The sequence below is a fragment of the Cynocephalus volans genome, chromosome 6 (genome assembly GCF_027409185.1).
Source record: "Cynocephalus volans isolate mCynVol1 chromosome 6, mCynVol1.pri, whole genome shotgun sequence".
Taxonomy (NCBI): domain Eukaryota; kingdom Metazoa; phylum Chordata; class Mammalia; order Dermoptera; family Cynocephalidae; genus Cynocephalus; species Cynocephalus volans.
The window spans coordinates 75284335-75311399 of NC_084465.1; the positions used below are offsets into that span (position 1 = coordinate 75284335).

The window sequence follows — 27065 nt, forward strand, 5'->3', positions numbered from 1 at the left end:
ACTGGATATAAAATTATAATAATTTTTTCAGCAGACATTGTTTTACTGTCTTATCTTCATTGTCCCTGATAAGATTTCAACCCTCATTTATCTTTATTCGCATGTACATGTCGTACTTTAAAATTTTTCTCCTTACCTTTATTTTTCAGCAATTTGAGTATAATGTATCTCTGCTGTTGTTCTATTTGTATTTACCCTGCCTGGGGTTTGCTGAGCTTCATAGATCTGTAAATTGATTTTTTTTTTTTCACCAAATTTGAGAAATTTGGGGCAATTATTTCTTCCAATATGTTTTCTGTCAGATTATTTTCTCTCTCTTTAAAATATCATTAGTACCTATATTAGACAATTTGGTATCATTCTACCAATCACTGAGTCTTTGTTTACTTTTTTTCTCCTCAATCTTCTTTCTGTTTTTCAGGTCTGATCATGTCTATTTATCTGTCCCCAAGTTCAATAACCCTTTCTTCTACTCAGATCCAATAATTTGTCTTCAAAAATCACCTAGCCTTTCTTTAATAATCTTCATTTGTTAAGCCTACTCAGTAAAACTTTTACTGCAGATTTTGAACATTCTTGAATTTTCATATTCTTATAATATCTATTTTTTTCCTCTACTCACATATGTTTACTGCCCAAGATAATCTTCCCCTTTATGTCCTTAAACATATGCTTAATATTTTCTTAAGTCCTTGTTTGCTGATTCTAATATCTGGGTCATCTCAGGGTATATTTGTACTGAACACTTTTTTCTCAATATAGAGTCTTTTTACTCTACTTTTTTGCATGTATACTGACTTTTTATCACATGCCAGACTTCGTGAACAATATGTTATAGACAGTCTGGATTATGTCATTGTCCTTTATAGGGTGCTAAGTTTTGTTCTGTTTAACAGTTAAATTACTGGCACATCTTATGGATCATTTCAGGTTTGATTTCATTTGCATTAGGCCTAGTCTGGTTCAGACTTGACTTGACTGTATCAATGTGGTCTTTACTCCTAAGCCATAGTCTTTGGGGCCGGAGGTGCTCGGCAAGTATTCTTCACCCTCTAAGGGCTGGAACTCTGACATCTCCCAGCTCTGAACTACCTATTCTATCATCTCTCAGCTCTCAGCCTTGCAGCACAGGACCTTTGTTAAACTTCAGGGTTCCTCCCTGTACATGTGCAGTCCAGGTCAGGACAAGGACCCATGGTGTATCCACACATAGAATCTTAAATTCCATCCTTCTCCCAATGCAAATTTCCCCTTTTCTGTACCCTGTCCTGAAATTTCTAGCCACTTCAGCAGCCCAGAACTTAGATTTCTGACTCCTTAGTGCAGCTAGACCTGACACTGCTTGACTTCACTTCTTTTCATTGTGGCAGGAAAGAGTCCCTAGTAGAAGACGGAGGCAATTATGAAGCTCAGCTTACAGTTGTGATCACAGTCTGCTGCTTGTTCAACATTTAAAAACAGATGTTTTATATATTTCATCAAATTTTAGAGTTGTTCTTATTGGGATGTTTCCAGTTATTCTATTATGGCTGGAAGCAGAAGCCAAATAATATGTTTGCTTTTCTGATGATTTTTAAATATGTATTTACTTGCTGGGTTTTGTGATATATTTCTAAATACACATATTTGAGACCTCTCATCTCTCTAGCTATCAGAGAAAGACATTCTGTCAGAGTAAACGTAGTTGTAATCATATTTAGCGACACTTGGGGTTCATTACAGTCTATTTATTAATTTATTCAGTAAACATTTACTGAACACTTACAATGTGTTGCCTATTCTGTTAATGATTTTTTTTTTTTCCTAAGTAGCTTTAGGGGATTTATTTTAGACATCTACTCAACAGATCATGGAGCTTGTACTATTCAGAAATATGTACTATGATGTTGTTTGAAAATTTTTATTTATACTGACTTTACAAAGTGTGTGAAGGGGAGACAAGCATACCTAACTGTTATGATTGGAGATGTCAAAAAGAAAGGTCAATAGACTTTGTTCCTTAGGGAGAATTTTAGGCTAGATGTATAAATTTGAGAATCCAAACAAATTCTGTTAATCCAAATACACTTCCTAGTCATTCTCTCTCACATCACTCTATGTTAATCTTCTACATAGTGCTTATTGCTATCCAATATTTTCCTGTTTATTTTGTTTCTAAGCTTTTAATTTGTCTCCTTCCATTAAAATAAACTCTGTGACAGCAGGAATGTTGCTTGCGTTTTTCACTTCTCTATTTTCAGCATTTAGAAAAGTGCCTAGGACATAAAAGCCACTCAGTAAATATTGATTCAATAAATTAATGAGTAAATATTTTCCTGCCATAGAAAATAGAAACATGAGTACTGTTGTACATGTAGAGTATAGTTTTATTGTCATTAAATAGAAGGAACCTTAATAGACTATTGGCTTTGAGGCTGAATTGTTATCTAAAAGAAAGATACATATTCTAAAGCCAGTATCGCTTGGAGCAGAGGTAGTTTTTTCCCAACGTTAAACTGGCTCGCCATTAGTAACCCTGGACTCCATAGCACAATGGTTAAGACCACTGGTTCAGGAGCCAGACTTCTTTGATTCACAATCCTGGTTATGACAATTACTAGCTATATGCCTTGGGAAAATTATTTCACCTCTTTGTATCTCAATATTATATAATAATAGTATTTACTTCATCAGCTTGTGGTGAGAGTCTAATAAGCAAATAAATGTAAAACACTTAGAATAGTGTCTCACATATAGTAAGCATCTTATTCTCCTCCTCATCATCATCCTTATCTCTTCAGATTAACTCACTTAGTCCCACAGATTTACTTATGCTTGGTAATCATTTTATCTAGAAGAAGAAACCAGAAAGCTAAATTGCTTCTTCTAAGATATGGCATTATTCTTGATCTTGGGTCTCTCTCGCATCTGTGTCAGACTTTGCTGTGAGTTATGAGCTATGGAACAGATTTAAGGACCTTCACTTTTCCTTTAGCTGTGTCTAGATAAACTTTTTCTTTGCTCTGCATCCAGTTAGGCCTGGACTTATCCCCCTGCATAAGTGGGATAATATTTTATGCAAGTTTATATCTTTGTCAAGCCTTTCCATTTTCATTTGAGGATGCTAATTCTATCCTCACCTGTCTCTGCATTTAACTGCACCTAAATAGCAACCAAAATAGCTGTACTCCAGATCTTTGTGTTGGAGGATATAAGGGAAATCTCTGCCCAAGGCTCAGTGGAGGATTGCTTGAAGGAATAGCTACACATCCATTCATTTGGTACATCCACTGTGAAATCTATCCCTGGGTTATCCTGCTTAGTAGAGACCTATAAATCTGTACCATACCATATTAACCCCACTTATACGCCTTTATGAGTTAAACTTTCATATTTATGTTAGTGGCCTACATTAAAAAAAACTGCTTAAAGAAAAAGCATCCTTATAAAATTCATTGTGGTGTTTATTGTAAAGATGTTAATAAGGTTGTAATTCAATATAGTTACAGTGTCCTTTTTACGAAGGTCCACTGTTGAATTTTCTTTCTGGCCCTAGAACCAGAAATTGTTGTGCTTCTCTTTTTCAACTGGTTTTCTGTTGTCTAAAGGGTACTGTGAATTTTATAACTAATGCAGTGTTACTCTTTACATTGGCTATTACAAGCTTAGAGGCAAAACCTGTGGGCTACTTCAAAAAATTCACAGGATCTTATGGCACATACTTGGTGCATTATCTTTATGATAGTCATTATTATTTAGATGTCTTTGTTCTCTAAATAATAATGAATGTCATAAAGATAATATGATATTTTCCTTTTCCTTTTCCTCACATTCCTCATCCATTTATCCTTAAAATCACTTTATATCCCTTTGTTGTATATACTTACATTCAAAAGTGGGACATACTAAATATTAAAGATAACATCATCGAGTGCAGGAGATTTCAAATTGTGCATAAACACTGCTTGATGAATTCAAGTCACTCTCAAGCCATAAATATGAGTTATTTTCCCATGAAGAATATCTACTATGGGAAATCTACATACTTTTACAGAAGACGATCATTGCCCTATCTGAAGCACACCACATACAGCACAAATACATATTGTTCACATGGAAGAAACAACTACAATTCAAAGCTAGTAGCTGTGGGATCGATTGATAGCATAAAGTCTGGAACAGAGAGTAGTTCACCCCAGATAACTTGACACAGTACATCGAAGATACCTTTTCAGTTGAACCATATGAAATTGCCACTAAAGGACAGTTCTTAGCTTATAAAAATAGCAATTTCATATGATCCAGATATGAAACTGTTCAGATAACAAAGGACAAGACTCCACATTGACATTATAGAACCATGTCAAGGAATGAACTCCTTAATTGAGTTGACTCCTAAAAAGGGCTTAAATTATGCTTAGTTTTCCTTCAATTTTTTGTTGTGAAAGCAGATCTCTATGCCATTTTTATTTATTTTTGCAACACAGATATCATCAGATAATACGCACTTCTGCTGATGTTAATAAAGTTGTGAACAGCTACCCAATGCATTTACTCTGAAGCAAATTCACAGGGGAGGGGAGTATCTCTGGAGAGAGTTTAGACTTTGGGGTCAAAGAACTGACTTTGACTTTGTGCTTTGTCACTTATTATTTTAATAAGTCTAGAGAATTATTCTCTAATTATTCATTTAGACATGTATTAATGGGAAAACACTATCTGCCACGACATGTTAGTTACTTTCTTACCCCCTTGCTATATATTTCTAGAAGGCAGTGAGAATTTTTTTTTTAAAAAAACAGCTTTCTTAGTGAAAAACGTGACTTTTTATTTCAAAGTTCTTCTAGAATTCCTAATGGAGGAAGAACTTAGTTGATCCAAAGCTTTCTAACCAGATCTAGGTGAGGACGTATAAAACAATAAGACTGTTTTCTAAACCCTTTTTTCCGTATCTATTTGCTATTATTATTATTCTAACAAGAGTTAAGTTCTCCTAAGCATAATGCTTCCAACCAAGGGGGTTTTAGATCCCCAGAAATCCTGTGTGATGTAAGGGGCAGATGGACGAGTGTGCCATTCCTAGGTTGAGCACTGATGAAAGTGTTCTTTTTAGAGTAACCAGACAACCCCAGGGTTATTACAAGCATTCCCTTCAGAGTCCGTTGGCAGTGGGTGCTGCCTAAACTTCTTAAGAATTCTGAGTCACAAAGGAAAAGAAGTTGTAATTATTCTGTCTCGCATAACTACAGAAGTTAAATTATTTATATTTCTTTTTACTTGAGAATAATTCAAAGAAGGCTTTAGAAAAGGTCTACTTTTTCCAAGAAAGGGACAATTTCAAATATAATGTAAACACATTGCAGGCTTTTAAGACAAACTGTAAGGAGACCCCATGTATTATACATTCTCCATTATGTTTCTCAACTAGCAAGGCCAGTATACAATTATGCCTTTATGGCATGTAAAATATTTTCAGTGAAACTGATTTTTAAAAAATTCTTCCCTTTTTCTCAATTTAACCAGAAAAGTAAACACATAAAGACAATTAATATTCATTTGGCATATAATAAATGCAAGGCTGTATGCTAGGAAGTGTTTTACATATGCTACCTCATTAAGCCTTTGCAGAAGAAAGAAAAGCAAAAAAGAAAAAGAATGAAGTTAGTGAGGCAGTTAGGTTAATTCAAAATGAAACAGCATAAATTAGAAATCCAAGAAGTCAACATCCTCTGACTAAAGGAATTTCTCTGTCTTTCTTAAAGATGTTTCCAAATGATAAAATTAGTAAATGTACCCAGACCTCTGCTAAGAATGGCAGGTTATACTAAAGAAATTTGGGGTCAGGGGACACAATGCCTTCTCTCAGAAGCTTAAAAATCTGGGGAAGTTGTCATGAATATTCAAGAGGCAATTGCAAAAGAAGAGAATCATATATAATCAAATGATAAGTTGTGCAATAGTATAAAAGCTATTTTAAAAAGAAGATAGTTGGATATTTGGGACAATGGTTGAAGGCATTTCAAGGCAGAAAATAGAGAAGCAGCAGGAGAAAAGGAACAGAGATGTCACTGGCCTCTGTTGCAATAGTAGGTTATCCTTAGCTTGAGTGAGTTCCTGTCCATTTACTGACACAGCACAGACTGACATGGAGGGCATGTAACTACGCTGAATATAGAAAATGTAAATTGTAAAGAGGTATATCAAATGCATATAAATACAAGAATATGGATTACTACTTGTAATTCTTCAATCGTATTCATATGCAATTGTTTTCTAAAATTCGTTCACCCAATAAGAGGGATTTTTAGTGGCTTCTAGACTAATGTAATAATATGGATCCTTGTACTTTGAGTGTATTTTTGTGTGCAATAAATGGTGAAACCTTTCCAAGATGGATCTGTTTTCATGGCTTCCTTTTCCCATTACTATTCTCCCTGGTTTATCTCCCTTTTTATTGCCCATTGCTTTTAGAAGGAATAAATATTAATGAGTTCCACAATGTAGTTTGTACTCCTCTGTTAACACTGGAGAGAGTAGATACTCCCTATTGAGCAATCATCAGCAAGACAGGCAAGAGCCAGCCCCAGCCACAAACCATTTCTTTTACATCCTTAGATAGCAGGAGTGTGCCGCTGAAAACATGCTATTCATTCACCAGTGCACATCCCTGAGTGCTCGTTTCGAAATTCCTCCTGGTGCTATCACTCATCTACGATGGACGGACTCGATGAAGTAAGTGCTTAAGGGTTACAAAAGGCACACACACTGCAGACACTTGATAGTGTCAGGCTAGGTGACATTTTATCCACTATCTTTCTTTCATGAATGGAAGGTCCTCTACTTACAGCTACGGCTTCTTTCCATCTCGGGTTACAGGTATGAAGTAAGATGAAACAATATCTGGAAGTGTTAGGCATTCTTTTCCCCTAATTTCCATCTTCAATACTAGTAAGGCGTAGTGAGTTTCTAAAGATTTACAACTCAGGGAACTTAAACGAGGACTCAAAGATTATAGATCAGACCAATGTTAGAAATGAAAGTTCCATTTCACTTCTGAAAACATACAGTGACTTTTACAGTCACTCCATTCTCCTTAGTCTTACCTCTAGAATTACGGGAAACAAGAAATTTCAGGACACATATGTCTGTGTTTTTGTTCCTCATTTTAAAGTAGTAATTCTCTTTGGCTCAAAAAGAGGCCAAAAATTTATGCTAGAATTAGGAGCAGATTTACTGAGAAGCCCAGGAAGCTTCAGATTCATGGCCCCTCCCATGAACCCAGGCAGAAATATGGTAAGTGTTTTTGTATTTGAAATTTTGCAATCTTTCTTTTCTTTTTTTAAAAAATAATTAGGGTTTCCTAAATTGCATAAGCTTTGGGACCCAAAAAACCTGCTTTTCCCTCTCCACCAGCCCGGTCAGTCTCAAGGCTTTGGAAAGGGCCTTTGAAAGGACTCTCATTAGCTTTATGGTAAAATAAACTCGTGATTATAATCAATGATGGTGCTTATAAAAAAGACACTGCACTCATTCCAGACCCATAGAATTACAACCTCAGTGAGTAGCATCCAGAAATGTTTGCATTTTTCTTAAAGCATCCAGGTGATTCTTAAGCTACACTTTAAGGATATGTGCTTTAGAATAGAGTAATTCACCTAATGAATAAGGGTAAAGGTTCTTTATTAAGGATGGACCATTGTGTAGTACACTCTCAAGAGCTTAATTGGAGAGCCCCAAACTGACATGTCCATAGAAGTCTCCCCATGTTAGCCCTGTGAAGGGTCACTTACGACCTCTAAGTGAACAAAGCTGTTAAATATAAGGCTACTACTAGGCTATAAGCTTCCTGAGGACAGGGATCAAGTCTGCTTTTTAAAAATTCTATATTTGGGCCGACCCCATGGCGCACTCAGGAGAGTGCGGCGCTAGGAGCACAGCAGCGCTGCCGCCACGGGTTCGGATCCTATATAGGGATGGCCGGTGCGCTCACTGGCTGAGCGCGGTGTGGCTGGTCACAAAAAAAAAGACAAAAATAAAATAAAATAATAAATAAATAAATAAAAATTCTATGTTCAACATCCAAATTAGTGATGTAACCTAATAGTTGTTCAGTACTAGTGAAAGAATAAAAAGTGAGATACTTAAATTTGTAACACTTTATCAATCAGACTCTGATTGATGTGCAGAAGTGTAACGTTTGGGAGAACAGACACAGAATGAGTTTAATAGTAAGTCCTTGATTCTGACTGTTTATTCCCAGCATAAGCATTTAATCTTTGAAGCAGCCAAATAATTAGCATATTGCCTTAATAAATGCATTTATCATCACTATAATCATTGTTATTACAATTATTGTTTTATGGAGGGCACATTTGGGACTAAAGTTTATGTGTTTATTAATATTTTGTTAGACTTCATATTGTTGAGAAATTCCATTGTTTCTAGCCTACGAATATCTTATTGGGTCATAAAATTGTTATCTGAAATATTTTATCTTTATTAGCTTAATATCATTCACATTTTTTTAGCATATCATCTATCACTTTGTCCTAGACACCAATATACATGATGAATGTTATTATCTCCTCTAGGTAATAATTCCTTTGCCAATGTCATTTGTTTTTCCTGTTAGTAAACTGGGAGAAACTGCATGACAAAAAGGGAAATAGGTTTGAAATACTCATAAATTTTCAGATGGTGCTATCCTTCAATTAAAAAGTTAGCAATCACTTTGATGCTTTAACACATCAGTGTGGCAACATAATTTTTGAGTTTTATGTTTGCAAAGATTATCCTTCACTCTAAAAATATTGGAGAAAATTCTGGGCATTTTTGATTATCCAAGAAAATTTTCTATCAAATCCCACTTAATTGACCCAGCCATTTATTGTTCTGAATATTTTTTTGACATTTGTGTGTGTGTGTGTGTGTGTGTGTGTGTGTGTATGTGTATATATACATATATATGTATGTATATATGTATATATATATATAAAATTTAAGTTAATGTCACATCATTTCCTTGATAAAATGAAATTTTCAGCTGTGTTTAGTATACAACGACTGAGAAATACAATGCGTGATCTGTTTGTTTATTCATCTGCCAACAGTGGTGAATGTTCGGACTGAATAATACACACTCTTAGTTTGATCACTGTAACATTTGTAATATAGTTGGTTGGTCTCCTAGATGCAGTTCATAATTAAAACAAAATGATTTACTGTAATAACCTTTGACTCTGACATTTTAAAGCCCCATTTTTTGTCTTCATTTGGTGTTAGATCATTTATGTAAGAAAGAAAAAATGAGTAATATTTTTCTCTTACTTAGTACTTCTATTAAATTGGTTGAAATTTATCTAGCCTCTTTTATTCTATTGTATTAGAAAAAATATATATGCACATTATTGAATTATTAATGCTTTATTATATAATTATAAAATAGTACATAATTATACAATTACATATTAATAATTATTAAGCTAAAATATGTATTTTTACTTAATAATTACCCTTAAATTTTGACATGTGTGATAACAATAAAATATTAGGGTGTTCAGTATCTGCACCTTGTTCCCAAACAATACTCCTTATCATTTCTCCCATCAGATGTTATTGTTCATTAACTAACTGCACATTGCAATTATTAGTATTGCTTCATGCATATCTATACTTATTTAGATTACCCAGGTGTTTGCCAAATTCATTGCTCATCTTGAATCACTCTCTTTCTTGGTTCAATTTCCTTCTTCCTGAACATCACCATTTAGCAATCTTTCAGTGAGGGTTTATTAGAGGTAAACCCTTTCACCTTTGTCCTGATTTTGCCCATACTTTTTGTATGTAAGTAACTCTAAGTTGGCAGTTATTTTCCTCTCAGTACTTTCAATATATCATTTATATTATTTTGCTTTTTTGCAGCTGTTGAGAATTTCACTATTAATTTAATTCCTTTGCAATTAATCTTTTCCTTCTCTCTATTCCTTTTAATATAGTTTTGTAGTCAGTGAGCTGAAATCTAGCTACTTTATAATTAGGTGTAGACATTTTGTTATCCTGCTTGGAAACTGTTCTTTTTCCTAATTCTGTACATTTTCATCTTTCATCAGTTTTGGAAAATTCTCTTTCCCATTCTCTCAATTCTCTCATTCTGAACTTTCTTGTTCAATTCTGCATAACTGTTATCCTTCCTTTTATTTTCAACTTCTATTCTCCGAGTTGCACATTGAATTATTTCTTTACTTTTGCCTTCAGTTTACTAGTTACCTAATCTACACATTTATTTGTTTATTCCCAGTAAATGTATATTTTAGTTCTAGAACTTCTAGATTTTTAAAAAATCTGGTCTTTTTCATTGTGACTCATTATTTTTCATGTTTTAATTTTTTTCCTTTAGATCTTTAATAAGTTTTAGCATGTATACTTTATGGCCTTTATCTGCTATTTTTAGTATATCCAATCTTGGAAGTCTAATCTTACTCTTTGTTAGGCATTTTAAATTCTGTTTAGGATAGATTATTTTCCCTTGCATAATTTGTAATTTTGGATGGTGCAGGTTGTCAGGGGAAAGCTTGTGCCTTAGGTTAAGATATTCCCATCTGGAAAGCTTTTGCTTTTGTTTATTTGAGGCACTCTGGTAGTACCACTGGCCTGACACCATTTCTTATATTAATCTCTCAGCTGCATGGTTTTAGGCTCATGGAAGTAACATACATTTGAAACTAAAACTAGTGTGAGTAGAGGCCCATAGTTGGAACTCTTAGGAGAGGCTTGTTTTTCCACTTACTTTAGGCTGAGGCTGACCTGTTTCCTTGTCATCTCCCTCTGCAAGTAAGTTGAATTTCTCTACCCACTTGATGCTACAAACTTTTGAGGTTGATGAAGTAATGCAGTGTTTCTGCTTGTACTCCGTTCTCTGGCTAAAAGTTCTGTCGTGCCCCTTATCAGCTTCACTCCTCCTATGTCCCCATAATGTACAAACCTCCTCCTTTATCATCCCCATCCTAGGGCAACCACAAAAAGCATCAGCTCAACCTTGCTGGTTTGTTCTGGGAAAGCCTTCAGTTAATCAATCTCAGTTCTGACCTTAAAAGCATTTAAAACATTATGTCTTGCTTGTCTAGGTGTTTTGTAAAGTATGGTTTTCAGGCAGTCTAGTCTGCCATGTTGCTGGAATAGGAACAGAACAGTCATTTACAAATATGTTCAGGCAAATAAAGATAAATAATGTGCATGAGGATACAAGGCCAAGCAGAAATGAAAACCAGGTTTCTTGATTTCTGTCTGGAGTTCTTTTGAAAATAGCCTTAAGATGAATATTCAAAAGACTTTTCAGCTATTTTCTATAATTAGAAAAGAAAAAACATATAAAATATGTTCTCTTAAATGAGGGGCCTAACTGAGACAAAGTGCATGAATCTCGACTCGTCATTTGATCTAACAACTAATCATGTGTCTTCTATTCAAATTCAGAGGTGTGAATGGTTCTTTATTCAGAGGTGAAGGGCAGGATGAGTATGAATGGCCTTTTCCTGAAATAGAGAATTAAAATAAAAAAGGGGTGTATTAGTCCATTTCTGTTGCCTATAACAAAATAACTGGAACTGGGTATTGTGCAAGAAAACAAAATGTATTGCTTACAGTTTCAGAGGCTGGGGTCTTGGTGGTAGTGACAGTGACCCAGAGGTCTCACATGGCAGAAAATGGTGGAGCAGAGAGAGACTAAGATCTCATGTGCTCTTCTTTTAAAACATTTTTAAAGAACCATGTCCCTGACTACCACTACTAAATCATTCATTATGGCATGGTCCTACAACCTAATCAGCTCTTCAAGGCCCCACCTTTCAATTACCATAATAGGATTACCCACCCTCTTAACACTGTCACAGTGGGGACCAAACCTACAGTGCATTAAACTTTTGGGGGACACAATTCAATCCATAATAAAGAGGGTGTATTTGAAATATGCAAGACAGAATTTTTAGACAAATTAAGAGAAAATTGTACCATTTTACAAAGGGGACAGTAAACATGTCAAACAATAAATGTTTATTAAACACCTACTAAGTCAAAAGCGTATAAGCACTGTTTTCATATTTAGCTGACTTCTGAGATGCCTCATTTTATTTTTCTTTGATTGCCTTTTTGGTTGAGTACTTCCTGAAGTCTCATCAGTAACCTCTTCCTCCAGTAAAAATTCTAAGGTCTTCTGGATAGATACTACCTTAACCTAATTCCCAGCATGTTAGTTTTTATTAGATTTTATCCCAATGGCTGAAACCTCTTGGCATCTCACTTTCCATTTTGTAATCCACTGATCACAGAGGGTAACAGCTCTTCTCTCCAGTTAAGATCTCCAGAGGACTGACTTCAAAGGAGGATCTGATTCCTTCAGGGATTTCCTATGCTTTAACTATTCTGTAATTATATTACAGTGCTTCTTTACATCCCATTGCATGTACAGTGTAGACTATGCTTCCAAAATGTAGCAATCATTTGTTTTAGTTATTTTTCCATTTACCACATTAAGATTAGCTTTGCAAAAAGTGGGATGCTTAGAAATACAATAAGCTATGAAAAATGTTCATACCTATATTAATTTCTCTCAACAAAAGTGTTCATAACCTAAATTTATATACCCATTTGTATAATTATAGTGTCCTAGTGAAAATTTTGTAAGTCAGTAGATTTAAAAACCTTTTTACATTTTTATGTAATTTACATCTATATAATGATGTTATAGAAAGTTGAGAATCATGAAATCATTTATATTTCATGGGGAAGCTTTGATATATTTCTTTTTTAATTTATCAGTATACAGTGTAGTTGATTTTCGTGTCTCTTTATCAAATTTCCAGTAAAATTGAAAGTAAAAGGAAATCACTATTTTCCCTATGTGGTTTAAGGACTGCATCAGGGAAACTATGAAGAATCTCTTAGGTATCAGAGACCTATGATTCTCTCATACACATTTCTGGTGAAAATGTCATGTAAAATATTCTCACCTACCTGTTGTTATTTCAAAAGTGGTGGATAGGAAATGTGCAATACTAGACTTCCATGTACACTGATACTTACTTTCTAAAATGACAGGGAAATAGCACCATAAGCATTGCCTTTTTTCTCTTTTCTTTCTCCTTTTTCAAAAACGTTCTGAATAATGTGAATGTGTTTGTGAAAACTGTAGAGAAAAGACTACAATGATAAAGAATTTGCATTCCATTTAGAAATGGTGTGATGATTTTATTTTCTTATTTCTTTGTAGAACATGGGAAAATGTGTTCTTTATCCTTCTGTCTATCCATTCATAGTTCAATCATCCTTCCCTCCACCTATTTTCCATTGATCCTCCAATCCTTTCTATTGGTATATCTCATTTTATATCATCATACAGACTCATTATCCAGGCTATATTTCTTAATAATCTCCAGTCCCACAAATCTTATTGATTTTAAGTGTGGATTGATGGATATGTTTTCTACAGAAGAATATTCTTCTTTAAGTTTCCTACACTATAAGTAACTATAAGTTTCATGGTGCCTTATAACCAATACTTTTAGTTTGGTTATAAGTCTCATTTAAAAACATGTTCAATTTGTACCAAATGGAAGAATTTCTTGAGTTACTGTAGCTAAAATCTACTTTCATTTCACTTTGAGCTCCAAAAAAGAAATCAATTTATGCCTTTGCATCCAATGATCAGCAACATTTTCATTGGCTTTCTAGGACTTATATGGATAACCTCTCCTTGGGCAAAGACTCTTTCTGTCATATTCTGATAAGGATAGATTTCACACCAGCATAAGCTGAACATTCTTCACAGCCTACTGGAATTCTGATCAACTGTCTGAACAGAAATTGTCAAGGGTTCTACTATTAACTCTTCTCACTAGAGATCATGTCAAGCATTACTTCTAAAGAAGTGATACAGTGGAAATTTAACTCATCCAAATATTACGGGGGAAAAGTTGTCAGGACTGGGAGGGTTACCTATAGCTAGCAGAAGTACATGAGTAAAAATATAGACAGTCTCCAATATCAAGTAGATATATTTTTCCCATTGTCTGTAGATGCTATCACCAACTTAATCAATATTCTGATTATGTAATACAACTGACACAAATAGCATGCCAAGTTGTGAATATTACACTAAACACTTTGTGAGTATTTTAATAATATATTTTTGATTTTTTGGAAATTAAATATATTAGCTCCAAGAAGGAGAAATTTTCTGGCCAGTGTAATGTGAGGCAGTTAATAATAGTGAATATGCCAATGAATAAAGTGATTGATATGACCCTGTGCTTGTGCTAAGGTGGTCATTACCACTGTCCTGTATGATGTGCTAAGATAGTAAAGAAAGTTTATGTGAATTTCATATCACTTGTTTTCAGTATTTTTGTACCAAAAAATTTTATTTTTGAACTAAAGTATTTTATTTTGAGTTAAGGTATTTTTAACACCATGGTTACATGTGGAAACAAGTCATCTATAGAAGATATAGTGTGAATGTGCAAAAAAGAACAGTGTAATCCTTGTTCTTCAAATTAAGTACAATGTGAGTTGCTCTTAGGATGGCCGCTCATGGTTTCATAGTCAAGGTTTTTTGAAGTCAAAAAACTGGTTCTTAGGATCGATTGGGGGAGTTGTTTTGAGAGGTTTCTCTATCTGTAAGGTAGACTTTCATTCCTTTGTAGTTATCAAATGAAGACAGACTGTAAACAATCTTCACAGCCCACAGTCTAACTGTTCTCCAGTCACTCATATTTATAGTCCTTACATGTCACCCCGGGATGCTGGTGTGCTGGTTACGTTACCTATTGAGAAATGTTAAATGCTCCTAAGAGGAAACTCACATAGTCTAAGTCCTGAGGAATAAAAACTACAACTTTTAGGGATAATCAACTGTTTTTGCAAAGACTTTGAGAGGCTTATTAGTATTCTTGGTATTTGATATGAAAGGACAAAAATTCCTAGATTATTCATATTACATATTTACATAATAAATATTAATGATAGGTGTATTAATTACTTCCATACCTATTGACCTTTTCTTTTTCTTTTTTCTTTTTTTGCATTTGCTTTAGTTCTACAGATATATCTTAATGATATTCTTTTTATTTTTCTTTCTTTCTGTGACTTTTATTTTTGGTGCTTTGCAGTGGTTTGGCAGGGGTGGGGGACTCTATGAAAAAAAGGATTAAAAAATATATATATCCAGTTGTAATTCAGAATTCTGAAGGATCTTTTGAAAGTAATAACCTATAGGACATAATTGACATTCAGAAACCAAAATCTGATCTACCCTAGCAATGAAATTATACTACTCTGAAAGGACTGCGATAATAAATCCACCTAAGAGTGTTAAAAATGCAGCCATTAAAATAGCCAAGAAAATATTAATGTACTAACATTACATGTTTTATGCTACTTCCTTACAACCACAAGATACACAACTAGTAAAATGTATCCCTAAGCTAGATACCTAAATGAATTGGCATGCTGTGTAAAATTAGTGCATACAGGACTATTAAATTTTGGAAGTTTCAAATGCAAAACTTCAGTGCTTATCTTCCATGAGTTACCAGTAACTGGTGTCATTCTTTGTGAGTCTGTGTGGTGGTGGGGGGGGGTTGCAATTCTTTTCTGAGAGGGAGGGGCAGAAGAGCCATCTCTTTGAGTTTTAAAAATATCCGTTTCTCTTGGTTCTTTCCCTTCTTCTCTGATCAGTCTTGCTCAGATTCCTTCCCTGATTTGTTGCTGCTGTTGTTATTGTTTTTTTCTTTGGGGGGGGGGTCTTTCATTTGCTGGTATCTACTAGGGTCTTTATCCTTATTCTCTTCCTTTTCCAACCAACGTACTTCCTAGGAAATATTACTCTCTCCTTTCCTGTCCTGTCTGCAACTTGCCAAATACAACATGCTCAACTTTACTGACAAGATTTCCCTTTCTGTTTGCTTTTCTTTAGTGTTGTGCCTTAATACACACTGTTCCCTCTGCCTGGAATAAACTCCTTCTTGTATTCCTGACCCTCTTATCTGTGAGGAGAATACCCATCGTCACTCAGCTCAAGTGCCACCTTCTCCATGAGGTGCTCTGTTTCTGTGATTCCTCCTGTGGTCATTCTACAACTCAGCTGTACTGTGTATCATATTGTATTATAAGTATTGGTTTATTTGTGTGCCCTCATGATGACTTTGAGGACTCCCATGACATGAAATGTGTGTTGATATTTCTGTCCTCACTCTCTTAAGCAGTTTTTGAAACTCTATTGGCAACCAATCCATACATGTTGAATGGATTAGTGATAAAAGTCCTGCTATCCCTCAGATAGAGGGTGTGTAAGAAGAATTGCTTACAGCACTGCTTAAAAATATTCGTATTTGTGTGGACTTAAGAACTACTAATTCAATATGAACTTGATTCAGTAATAAGAACTTTACAGTAATGATAATATATAATAACATAAACGATAAGCCTGGGCGATATTGGATTCACTTATTCTTTTGCATACTTATTGCATCTGGTCCCAACACTGAGATTAAAAACAAAACAAAAAAATAATAAGATATGTCTCCTCAACTATCAAAGGGTTAAAAAAAATCATGCCTTTGGGTTCAAGATTTCTTTTACTGTAGTTTTTATTCTGTATTTACTTCACTTAAATTCAAATTGAAAATTTTACTCAATACCATAATTAACTTATTTTAACCACATTTTAACAGAATGAGATTTCTAAAAAATTATTTATTATTATTGTTATTATTTTTACATTCTAAGATGTTGCAGAGCAGTTGGGGTAGAGGAGGATAGAAAAAGGGGAGGGGATAGGGTGGGAGGAAGGAAGCGGGGAGAGGGGCGTGAGAATGAGATTTTTTTGCAAGCAGGTTTTACTTCCCAGATGAAGAACATTTTGTTCTTTAGAATATATACTTGCATTATATGTGTACACATACCAGATGAATTTTTCTTCTAGTTTTATAATTAAACCCTCCTGCTAAATTTTGATGCAGAGGTTGAGGCAGGAAGGCGTTTAAATCAAAAACTTAAAAAGAGACTTAGTAAAGCAGAACTAACCAAAGGTGGAGTTGTATTAAATTTTTTTACAATCATAATATGGATTGCAATTTAGCATCGTGGATACCAACTGCAATGTGAACAGAAATAGCCCTCCGGAGCAAGCGCATGCGCGGCCTCCAGGAGTGAGTCCTCGAGAGAAGCAAGCGAAGTTTACCTTCTGTGTCCTGGCGGGCACTCAGGTTCGAGGGGAGGTTTTCGCGGGCCCGCGCGCAGTACGCCTCTCGGGTCTGGACGCCTCCTCCGCACAGGGCCGAGTGGTTGCCGCGCCTCCTGTCCTGCTGGCTGAGCAGCGGGTCCACGCGGCACTCGGTCCACTCCGTCGTCCTCCAGCCGTACCTAAAGAAAGGAAACAGCGGCAATCAAACTGCTCTCCACTCCTTTCATTTTTTTTCTTGGAAAATTAATCTAAAAGACATTTTCCTCTAGAATCCATCGGGGGCCACATACGTGGTGCAGATTCACTTTCAATCCTTAAGCCACAGTAGAGATCCATTTAAAGAGGGGTTAAATTTAGTGTGTCCCTGTTATAATTGCAACTACTGGAAGTTCCTTATAAATATTTTATGACGAGAAAGCATAATGCCGAAAACATGAAATTTTATGTTCAATTAAGCTGAACCCAGGCTTGCCCTTTCTCGATGCTTATAAACAAAGGAAGCTTGAATCCGAGTGATGATGAACCCAAATACTTGTTTTGCCTTTAATAAAATGAATGAAAATTGCTTCTTCATACTGGAGCAACATTATAATTTTATGTTAGGATATTTAAAAAATATAACAGAACAATTCAGAGTTTTCTCTTTATTGTCAAGAATAAGATTTTTTTTTTTACTGTAGCATGGAGCATCCCTGATGAGTACTGATGAACGATGACGAGCTGATGTTCCAAGCCAGTGGAGCACAGGAAAGATGATCTGTGATTCTCAATTAAAGCTTCAATCGAGATTACGGTGTGAAAGAAATGTTGAGGGGTTGTCAGGCCAAGTGCTTGAATGAACCACTTCCTGATGCCACCGAAGATAGAAAGTGATGGCAGTTCCTACCTCAAGGAAAATGGATATTCTAAAAGCACAAAGGAAATGGCTCATGTAGCACTCTGTGTTACTTTAACCAACATGCTTCCTTAGTAATCAGATTAACAGCCGACCTAGGTATAAATGGATGTGCTAATGTTATCTCAACTAGACAAAAAAGGTTAAGCAGGCCCTCATGTCTGATTTAGATGCTTGTCTCTGTCAGTGGGAAAGCTTGTGACAGTCAGGCTGAACTTCATGATGTTTTTCATTTATATAAGTGAAGATTCATATTTTTACGGAGTTCTGGGTTCTGGGTCATCAAGAAACAACTGTCTTGATATCTGTTTATAAAGAAAGTGCAGCATTCAGGTCAATTCTAAAAACATAGATAATTGATGCCTGGTTGGGGGCGAGGGAGGGAAATAAACCCCACGAAGTCATTCGTTAGGGGAGTTAAAATGAACATTTTAATTTTTTATAGAATGGAGTTCCAATTTAGGTCATCCCGAGAAGTCCTGTTAGAGGAACAGACTTTCAATAATGCAAATTGGTTACACATTCCAAGAAAAATGCTACCCCCCAAAAAAGGGGGAGAAGAAAGAGACTCAAGGACATATATTTATTTTGCTAATGGTGTTTGAATACCTGACAGGACAAAAAATAAAACACCTAGCTTGAGAAAAAAAATACAAGAAACTCATAGGAAAAAAAAAACACTCTGGAAATCCCAGCAAATTCCTTGAGCCTATTATGCATAGAGGAACCACAAAAGTCAGTGAGACAGGTAGGGATGTTAGGAAGGAAACTCTCTGTGGAATTTTTAGTCATTTGTTATGCTGGAGAATAATATATGATTCCAAAGTGCTGCAGAATTGAAGATCTTGTACAAATCATCACTATTTCATCATTATTATGGTTATTATTGGTAGTAATAATGTTGGTAGTATTAATTTGGCTCCTCAGTGATTCATGAAGGTAGAGCTGTTCTTTAAATATTTAGAATATTCTAGAGAAGCTCTCAGTGAAGTTTGCACGTCTTTATTGAGAAACTAAGATTGTCTAAATTACTTTATAAATATTCTGTATTCAGACTAAGATGAAATATTGTTATTGCCAAGATAATTCACAGTAATGTCTTGAAAATTATATTTTGTTAAGAATAAAAAGAATACTATTATACTGCTAAATATTTCAAAACTAGTTTTATTTCATCTGGATTCAATAAATGTTTACTGGGCACTTACTGTGCACCAGGCCTTGTGATATAAAACAAATAATAATCAAGATTAATATGCACAATCCTTGTCCTCAAGAAGCTTCATGTCTAATTTTAATGTAGTGTTTTACTTTATTGATTAGAATTTGTTATATACAGTACTGAATTTTAACAGGCGACAGGAACCTATGTTTGGAAAGATGACTTTACCTTATGGAATGGGGGTTGACAAACCGTGGCCCAAGGACCAAATGAACCTGTCACCTGTTTTCATAAATCAAGTTTTATTGGAACAAATCCACACTCATTTTTTTGCATATTGTCTATAGCTCCAATGGCAGTGTTCAGTCATCACAACAGAGACATATGTGGCCCGTAAAGCCTAATGTATATACTATCTGCCCTTTTACATAAAAATTTTGCCAATCCCTATTATAGAAAATACATAAACACAGAATTGCTGTTTTAAAAAAATCTAGCTTTCATGGAGATTTGGAAACACGGCTTGTTAAAGACACTTGTATTTTTTTAAAGAATAGGATTTGTAAAGAGATATTTTATTTTTTCACTTAGAATGTGTAAAATTCACCATTTCTCAACCTACTCTTCAGTGCAATCAAACAACTGTACAAACATGCAATTTGGGCAGACGCTGAACCCTTTGTATTTACTCACGTGGCACAGGGGGCAGCTCCATCTCCTTGAGACACACAGGGTTCTTTCTCCTCAAGTTCTGGACAGTCCTTTTCACTGCCAATAGGAAACTGCCTGATGGTCCGTGTCCTCACACGAGTGCCTGTAGGGGATGTCACTTCGTGGCAAGTTTTTGAGCATGCGCTCCATTCCGCCCACTCGGACACCTGGCACTCTTTGGTAATCACACAAGACTGGAAGGTCATTGGCAGCTTCTCTTGCTGGCAAAAGCTGCAAAAGAGCATTGATATTCTCATCAGATTCACAGGCAGTTATGAACTTTGTCGTTTACATTCCAGAGTGCAATCAGCTTGGGCATTTTTATTTCCACTTGGAGGTGTGATTCCAATTTCACTGAAAATATATCGACATTTATGATGTGTAAAAGCAGTTAGACTCAAAGCTAAAGTCTGCATTTCCACCTATTTTGTAAGAGTTGTTAAGCCATTGATAGGAAAGAGAAAATAAGGGGGATTAAGCAAAATTAGCTGAAGCTAAATTTACCATATTGTTCACTTTACTCATTCCAGATTTGTTTTAATTTAGAAAATGAGAAACTAAGAACTGTTAACATATGCTATTTTCCATTCTGTTTAGTGATTTAAATAAACATGCCTGAATAACTTAATGAATATTGTTTTGAATAGAAAAATTAATTGAATATGTGCTGTAACATTTTTTTTAATACCCCTTGAAACTTTAGCTGTGACTTACAATTATAATGTATGCCTATTCAAATACATCAACTTTTCCATTTGTACTTTAATACACAGTATTCATATGGGTATCCTAATTAAAAACATCATAAGGATTAGAAATATACTTTTATTTACCTATATACTATAAAGACATCCTCTGAAAATATCTCTAATATATATTTTGTCAGTAAAGTATTTATGTTCAAACTTTATCAACTCCCACTTGAATTAGAGGGATGTTGGATTCTCAATTGTAACGTCTGCATATGAAAATTAAGATGATGTTATGGATGTCAATGATTAAGGGCACATGAACTTTGAGGAATTTTCCTGAAATTGGATGGACTTGTGTTGATTCTTAGTTGAACTCTTGTCCATTCTTAGTAATGAATAATGCATATTTACAAGATAGGCAGCCTCTCACCGTGAAGAGATATCTGGTCCAATGGGAGAATGCACTGATAAATTCTGCCCCGTCATTTAGCTGCTACATTTAACTGTGGTAAACAACCATAGAGAGAGGTAGGTCTACTTTAGTATAACAACTCACATTCAGTCTTCTTAATCTTATTGGCACATGTACGAAAATTACATTCCTAGGAGACAATTAGAGCTCAAAGCATCTCAGTCCATTTGAGTTGATAGGTCTGGGGAGAAGCTCATCTGAGAGTGATGGCAAAAGGTTCTGTGAGTCAGCACTGTTTTCTCTATAACAACAAAGACCAAAATCCCATTTCTATTCAAATGTCATGTATTAAGTACAAATGATGCATTAGGTACAACAGTAAATGTGGAGCAAATCTTTCTCTGTGATGATCAAGATTTCACTCTTTCAGTTATGAGTTTATCCATGGAAATCAAGCAAAATAATGACCAAATGATTCCCCATATACCTCCTCTCTTCAAATTCTACATATTTCATTTCCTTTAGATAAATTTCTTATTCTTCCTGAGATTATTTTCATATATTATTTTCATGTATGCACATATTATCCTCTAATATTTAATAAGTTCATATTTTGTGTGCAGGCAAACGATTAACAATCCCTTTTTACTATTTGTAGAGAATGTGACCATTAGTTAACTGCCCCAGTCACAATTATCCTGGTAATCTGATTAAAGTTGGAATGTCAATTATGTTACTTGGTCATATTATTTATGACAAAATGATCCCTTTGGATAAATTACACCAGCACTGAGGACACTATAAATACCTGGTGGACAGCCACACAGCTTTGGGCTTCCCTGCATGTGACCTTGGGGGCTATGACTATGGTATCACTTCAAAAGATATTGGGTCATGTAAGGCATGAAGCTTTTAAGCCAGGGCAGCTCCTGGACCTACCTGACGTGGAACTCATCTTCTTATATCTGATACATACTGCATATATTTCTAGGGGAATTCCCACCAAATAAGGAGTGTCTGATACTACAATGATGACAAGTTCTAGTTCATAGTCTATATTCTTCTAAGCAGACTGGCACCAAGTGTGGCTCATAAAGTCTTGCGAATCTTGTGAATTTGAACGTTTGATAGAGCGTGTTTGAAACTTAACTCCTATTACCTCATTTAATACTCCTGATAATCCCTTTATTTGGGTATCACTATTTTATTAGGTAAGCAGTCTCCCAGAGTTTGGGGAACTCTTAAGATCATACAAGCAAAGCTAGTAAGTAGTGGACTAGAATGTGAACTTAGATTTTCTAAAAGCACAGCCCATTTTCTTAACCATTCTGCCTTATTTCTCGCAATTTAAACTGGTCGTTCATCTCAGTTTGTTAGAGCAACTGTTTTGGCCAATGCCAAAGTTACTGACACATTGTGAATCAACTAGTATTACTATTTTGCAGACCCAGGCTTTGTACCATCTATGCACTTTGCAAATGTGCTGCTTGTCTTAAGGAGGACTCAGTAAGTAATTATGGAAAAGTCAAAACAAATACTTTTACCTAATAAATGTTAGTTTTCAACACATCCTACATATGAGAAATCATCAGCATAAACACAAGAACAATATTAAATTATATGATTATGTAGTTTTTTATATATGTGGCATATATAACATATGTACATATGTATGTATAAATATATATGTAGTTTACTTTTTTGATAATTTTTCACTACTCCAAACGTTTAAACAAACATGTATTAAGTAACTCAACTTAATATTGGGCTTCAGAAATACAAAGACAAGATTACAGTAATTAAGTTGGAAGCATATAATTCTGCTAGGGGAAGCACAAAAAGTTACATGAAGTACTGGATTACTATGGTGAATTTTAAACTACATATTAGAATTTGTCAGGCTGACATGAGGTAATTATGGAGATATGAGATAAAATGGCTTTTTTGTTGTTTGTTTATTTGTTGGTGGATGGGAAAAAAAAGATTTTCCTTGGCCTCAATATAGGGAGTTTGTGATAAGCAGTGGAAATGAGAATGGAAATTGAAGGCCTAGGTGAGATCCCAGTTAGGTAAGGAGGTCCAGAATAAGACCTCCTGTGGGTGAGAGTGGCATTTAAAGATTTGGAGCAAAAGAAGATACTTGTATTTTACATAGATTCTGATGGTGAGGTAGGAGTAGATTATTAGTTTACAAGATTCTCATGATGATAACATTAATATTTATAATAAACATATTAAGTACTTACTGTGTGCTAGATACTACTCTTATTTATACATGTATAAACTGTATGAAATTACTTAAACCTCAGAACAAACATATAAAGTAGGTCTTATTGTTAGTTCAACTTTACAGATTAGGAAGCTGGGCACAGGAAGGTTAAGAAGTTTTCCCAAGGTCTTGCTACATAAGCAGTCAAGCTGTGTGAGGTATGATGATGAACACAGGGTTTTCTATCATTCAGTGTCCATAATAAACCACGTACTGTGTTGAGTTTTTACTAGAATATCTCATGTAATCCTCAAAACTACCTTGTCAGTCAGAGATCCTGCCTATCTATCTACCTTTTTAATTTTTAATAGTTCCTTCCAGGCATTCTCTAAATGCATTGTTTTTTAAGAAAACATATTATAACTTATTAAACCTTTCTTTAATGTCATAATCTTGTTTTATTTTTTTTATATGCAGGTGTCTTTTTTTCCCCCCAGCTTTACTGAGGTGTGATTTATTTTTACATACAAGGAAATGTAATCTAAATGTCTCCTCCAAATCATACAGCTAGAAAGTGGCAGGCCTGGGATTCAAACTAGGTCTTTCTGTTTATGAGTTTTATGAGTGTGTCAACAAATGCAATGAGAGTAGAAACTAAAAGCAGCTATAAATTACAAAAAAAGAGAAGTTAGAAACTATAAAACCTGGAGGATAGTTGAAGGAGTTAAAGGAGAGGAAGGAGTCATTAAATAATTGAAAAGTTTCCACCTTTGACAATCTTGTAAGCAGCATTACAATTCTCTGAAATTGAGGACACAGAATGAGAGCAAATTTTTGGCAGTTCATAAATGAGTTCAATATTAATATCTTGACTGGATATGGGTATACGCAGGACATATCTAGTAGGCAGAAATGACCAGTAGGCAGATCCAGAGTTAAGGGCCAGGGTTTAGCTGAAAGCTCTGAATGGCATATATACTTTCATAAATCAAAAATAATATCAGAGTTCAAAGCCCAAACCACAGGACCTTGATGGGAGCACGAGCAATGTGATGTGTATTAATTTCATCTTGTGATTATTAGTGAGATTAAATTGGTCATCTGTGGTTACTAAATCGTTCAGCTGCCAAAATAATTCAAAAAAGCAATCCCATTTACAACAGCTACCAAAAAACCACAAAATACCTAGGAATAAATTTAACCAAGGAGATCAAAGATCTCTATAATGAAAACTACAAAACACAGATGAAAGACATTAAAGAGGTCACAAAAAAAATGGAAGGACATTCCATCATCATGGATTGGTAGAATTAATGTTGTGAAAATGTCCATACTATTAAAGCAATCTACAGGTGCAACACAATCCCTATCAAAATACCAATAACAATCTTCACAGAAATAGAAAAAACAATCTTAACATTCATGTGGAACAACAAAAGATCTCAAATAGCCAGAGCAATCCAGAGCAAAAAGAGTAAAGCGGGAAGCATTACACTACCTGACTTCAAAATATACTACAAAGCTATAGTAACCAAAAGATGATGGAGCTGGTATAAAAACAGACACTCGAACCAATGGAACATAATAGAAAACCCAGAAATAAGCCCACATACTTAAATCCAACTGATCTTTGACAAAGGCACTAAAAACATATATGGGGAAAGGACAGCCTCTTCAATAAATGGTGCTAGGAAAAGTGGAGTTCCAAGTGTAGGAGAATGAACCTAGACCCTTTACTCTCACCATATACAAAAATCAACTCTAAGCGGGTTCAAGACTTAAATGTAAGACCTGAAACTACAAAACTTCTAGAAGACAACACAAGAGAAATGTTCCAGGACATAGGACTAGGCAAAGATTTTATGAATAAGATCTCAAAGGCACAGGCAACAAAAGCAAAAATAAGCAAATAGGATTTTGTCAACCTAAAAAGTTTCTGCACAGCAAAGGAAACAATCAACAGAACAGAGACAACTTACAGAATGGGAGAAAATATTTTCAAACTATGCATCCAACAAGGGGCTAATATCCAGAATATACAAGAAACTCAAACAACTCAATCATAAAAAAACAAATAACCCAATTTAAAAATGGGCAAGGGAGCTGAATAGACATTTTTCAAAAGAAGACATACAAATGGCCAACAGGTATATGAAAAAATGGTCAATGATATTAATCATCAGGGAAATGCAAATCAAAACCACATTGAGATATCATCTAAAACCACACTGAGATATCACCTCACCCCAGTTAGACTGACTATTATGAAAAAGACAGAAAATAAATGCTGATGAGGATATGGAGAAAGGGGATCCCTTATTGTTGGTGGGATTGTAAATTAGTACAGCCATTAGGGAAAACAGTGTGGAGATTTCTCAAACAACTACAGGTAGAACAACCATATGACCCAGCAATCCCACTACTGGGCATATACCTAAAGGAATGGAAATCATCATGTCGAAGGGATATCTGTACTCCCATGTTTATCACAGTTCTATTCACAATAGCGAAGATGTGGAACCCACCTAAATGTTCATTGACAGATGTTTGGAAGAAGAAAATGTGCTACATATACACAATGGAATACCACTCTGCCATAAAAAAGAATGAAATTCTGCCATTCGCAGCAACATAGATGAGCTTGGAGAAAACTATGTTAAGTGAAGTAAGCCAGTCACAGAAAGAAAAATACTTCATGTTCTCACTCATATGTGGGAACTAAAAAAGAGACCAAAACAAAAACAAATAAATAATAATAATTATAAATTGAGCTCTTAAAAGGAGAGAGAACAACTGTGGTTATTAGAAGCAAGAAAGGGGAAGGGGAAGGGAATAGTAAGAGTCTGGTTAATGGACACAAAATTACGAGTATATAGAAAAAATAAGCCCTATTGCTGTACAGTTGACCCAAGAATCCGTAATTAACAATGATTTACTACATTTTACCAAATGACTAGAAGAGAGGAGATCAAATGCACACATTAAAAATAAATGATTAAGTTTTATGATGATGAATATGCTAATGTCCCTGAATAGATCATCACACATTGTAACAGGTAATGAAATATAACTCTGTACCTCATAAATATGTACTATCAATACATTTCAATAAAAAATTAAAAGAAATAAATGCTAAGCTGTGGTGGTCCTCTTCAGAACACATTTCTCAAAGTGACCAGACTATGTGTTTCCCCAGTTGCAATCATCATATTGGCTCAATAAATCCTTGCTATATGTAAAAAAAAAAAAAAAAAAAAAAAAAAGTTCAGTTGCCATCCTCTATAATTCTTGGTTTATTCTGGCCATTCAAAAAGTTGACTATAGAGCTTAGGGGAATGCACATTTTAGTTCATTATGGCTTTCATGAAAATATTCCTGTATTACTCTGTTTTGCATTGCTATACCAGAATACCTGAGACTGGGTAATTTGTAAAGAACAGAAGTTTATTTGGCTTACGATTCTGGAACAGCTGCATCTGGCATGGGCCTCAGGCTGCTTCTACTCATGGCGGAAAGTGGCAGGCAGCTGGCAGGTACAAGCAGATCACATGGCGACAGGAAGCAAGAGAGAGACGGGAGGTACCAGGGTCTTTTAAACAATCAGCTCTCACAGGAACAAATAGAGAACTCACTCACTACCCCCAACCCCAGGGAGAGCATGAATCCATTCATGAGGGATCTGCCCCCATGACTCAAAGAGCTTCCAACACTGCCACATTTGGGATCAGATTTCCACTTGAGTTCTGGGAGGACAATACATCCAAACTCC

General features: G+C 35.0%; 1 protein-coding gene across 1 annotated transcript in view; it reads right to left on the minus strand.

Annotated features, from left to right (window-relative positions):
- Positions 1-27065, minus strand: part of THSD7A (thrombospondin type 1 domain containing 7A) — a 411752-nt gene that overhangs the window by 175593 nt on the left and 209094 nt on the right. The window contains exons 3-4 of the mRNA XM_063100778.1: positions 19966-20214; positions 17213-17394 (exon numbers count right to left, since the gene is read on the minus strand). Of these exons, the coding sequence (XP_062956848.1) occupies positions 17213-17394; positions 19966-20214 (431 nt within the window). The remainder of the gene's footprint in view (positions 1-17212; positions 17395-19965; positions 20215-27065) is intronic.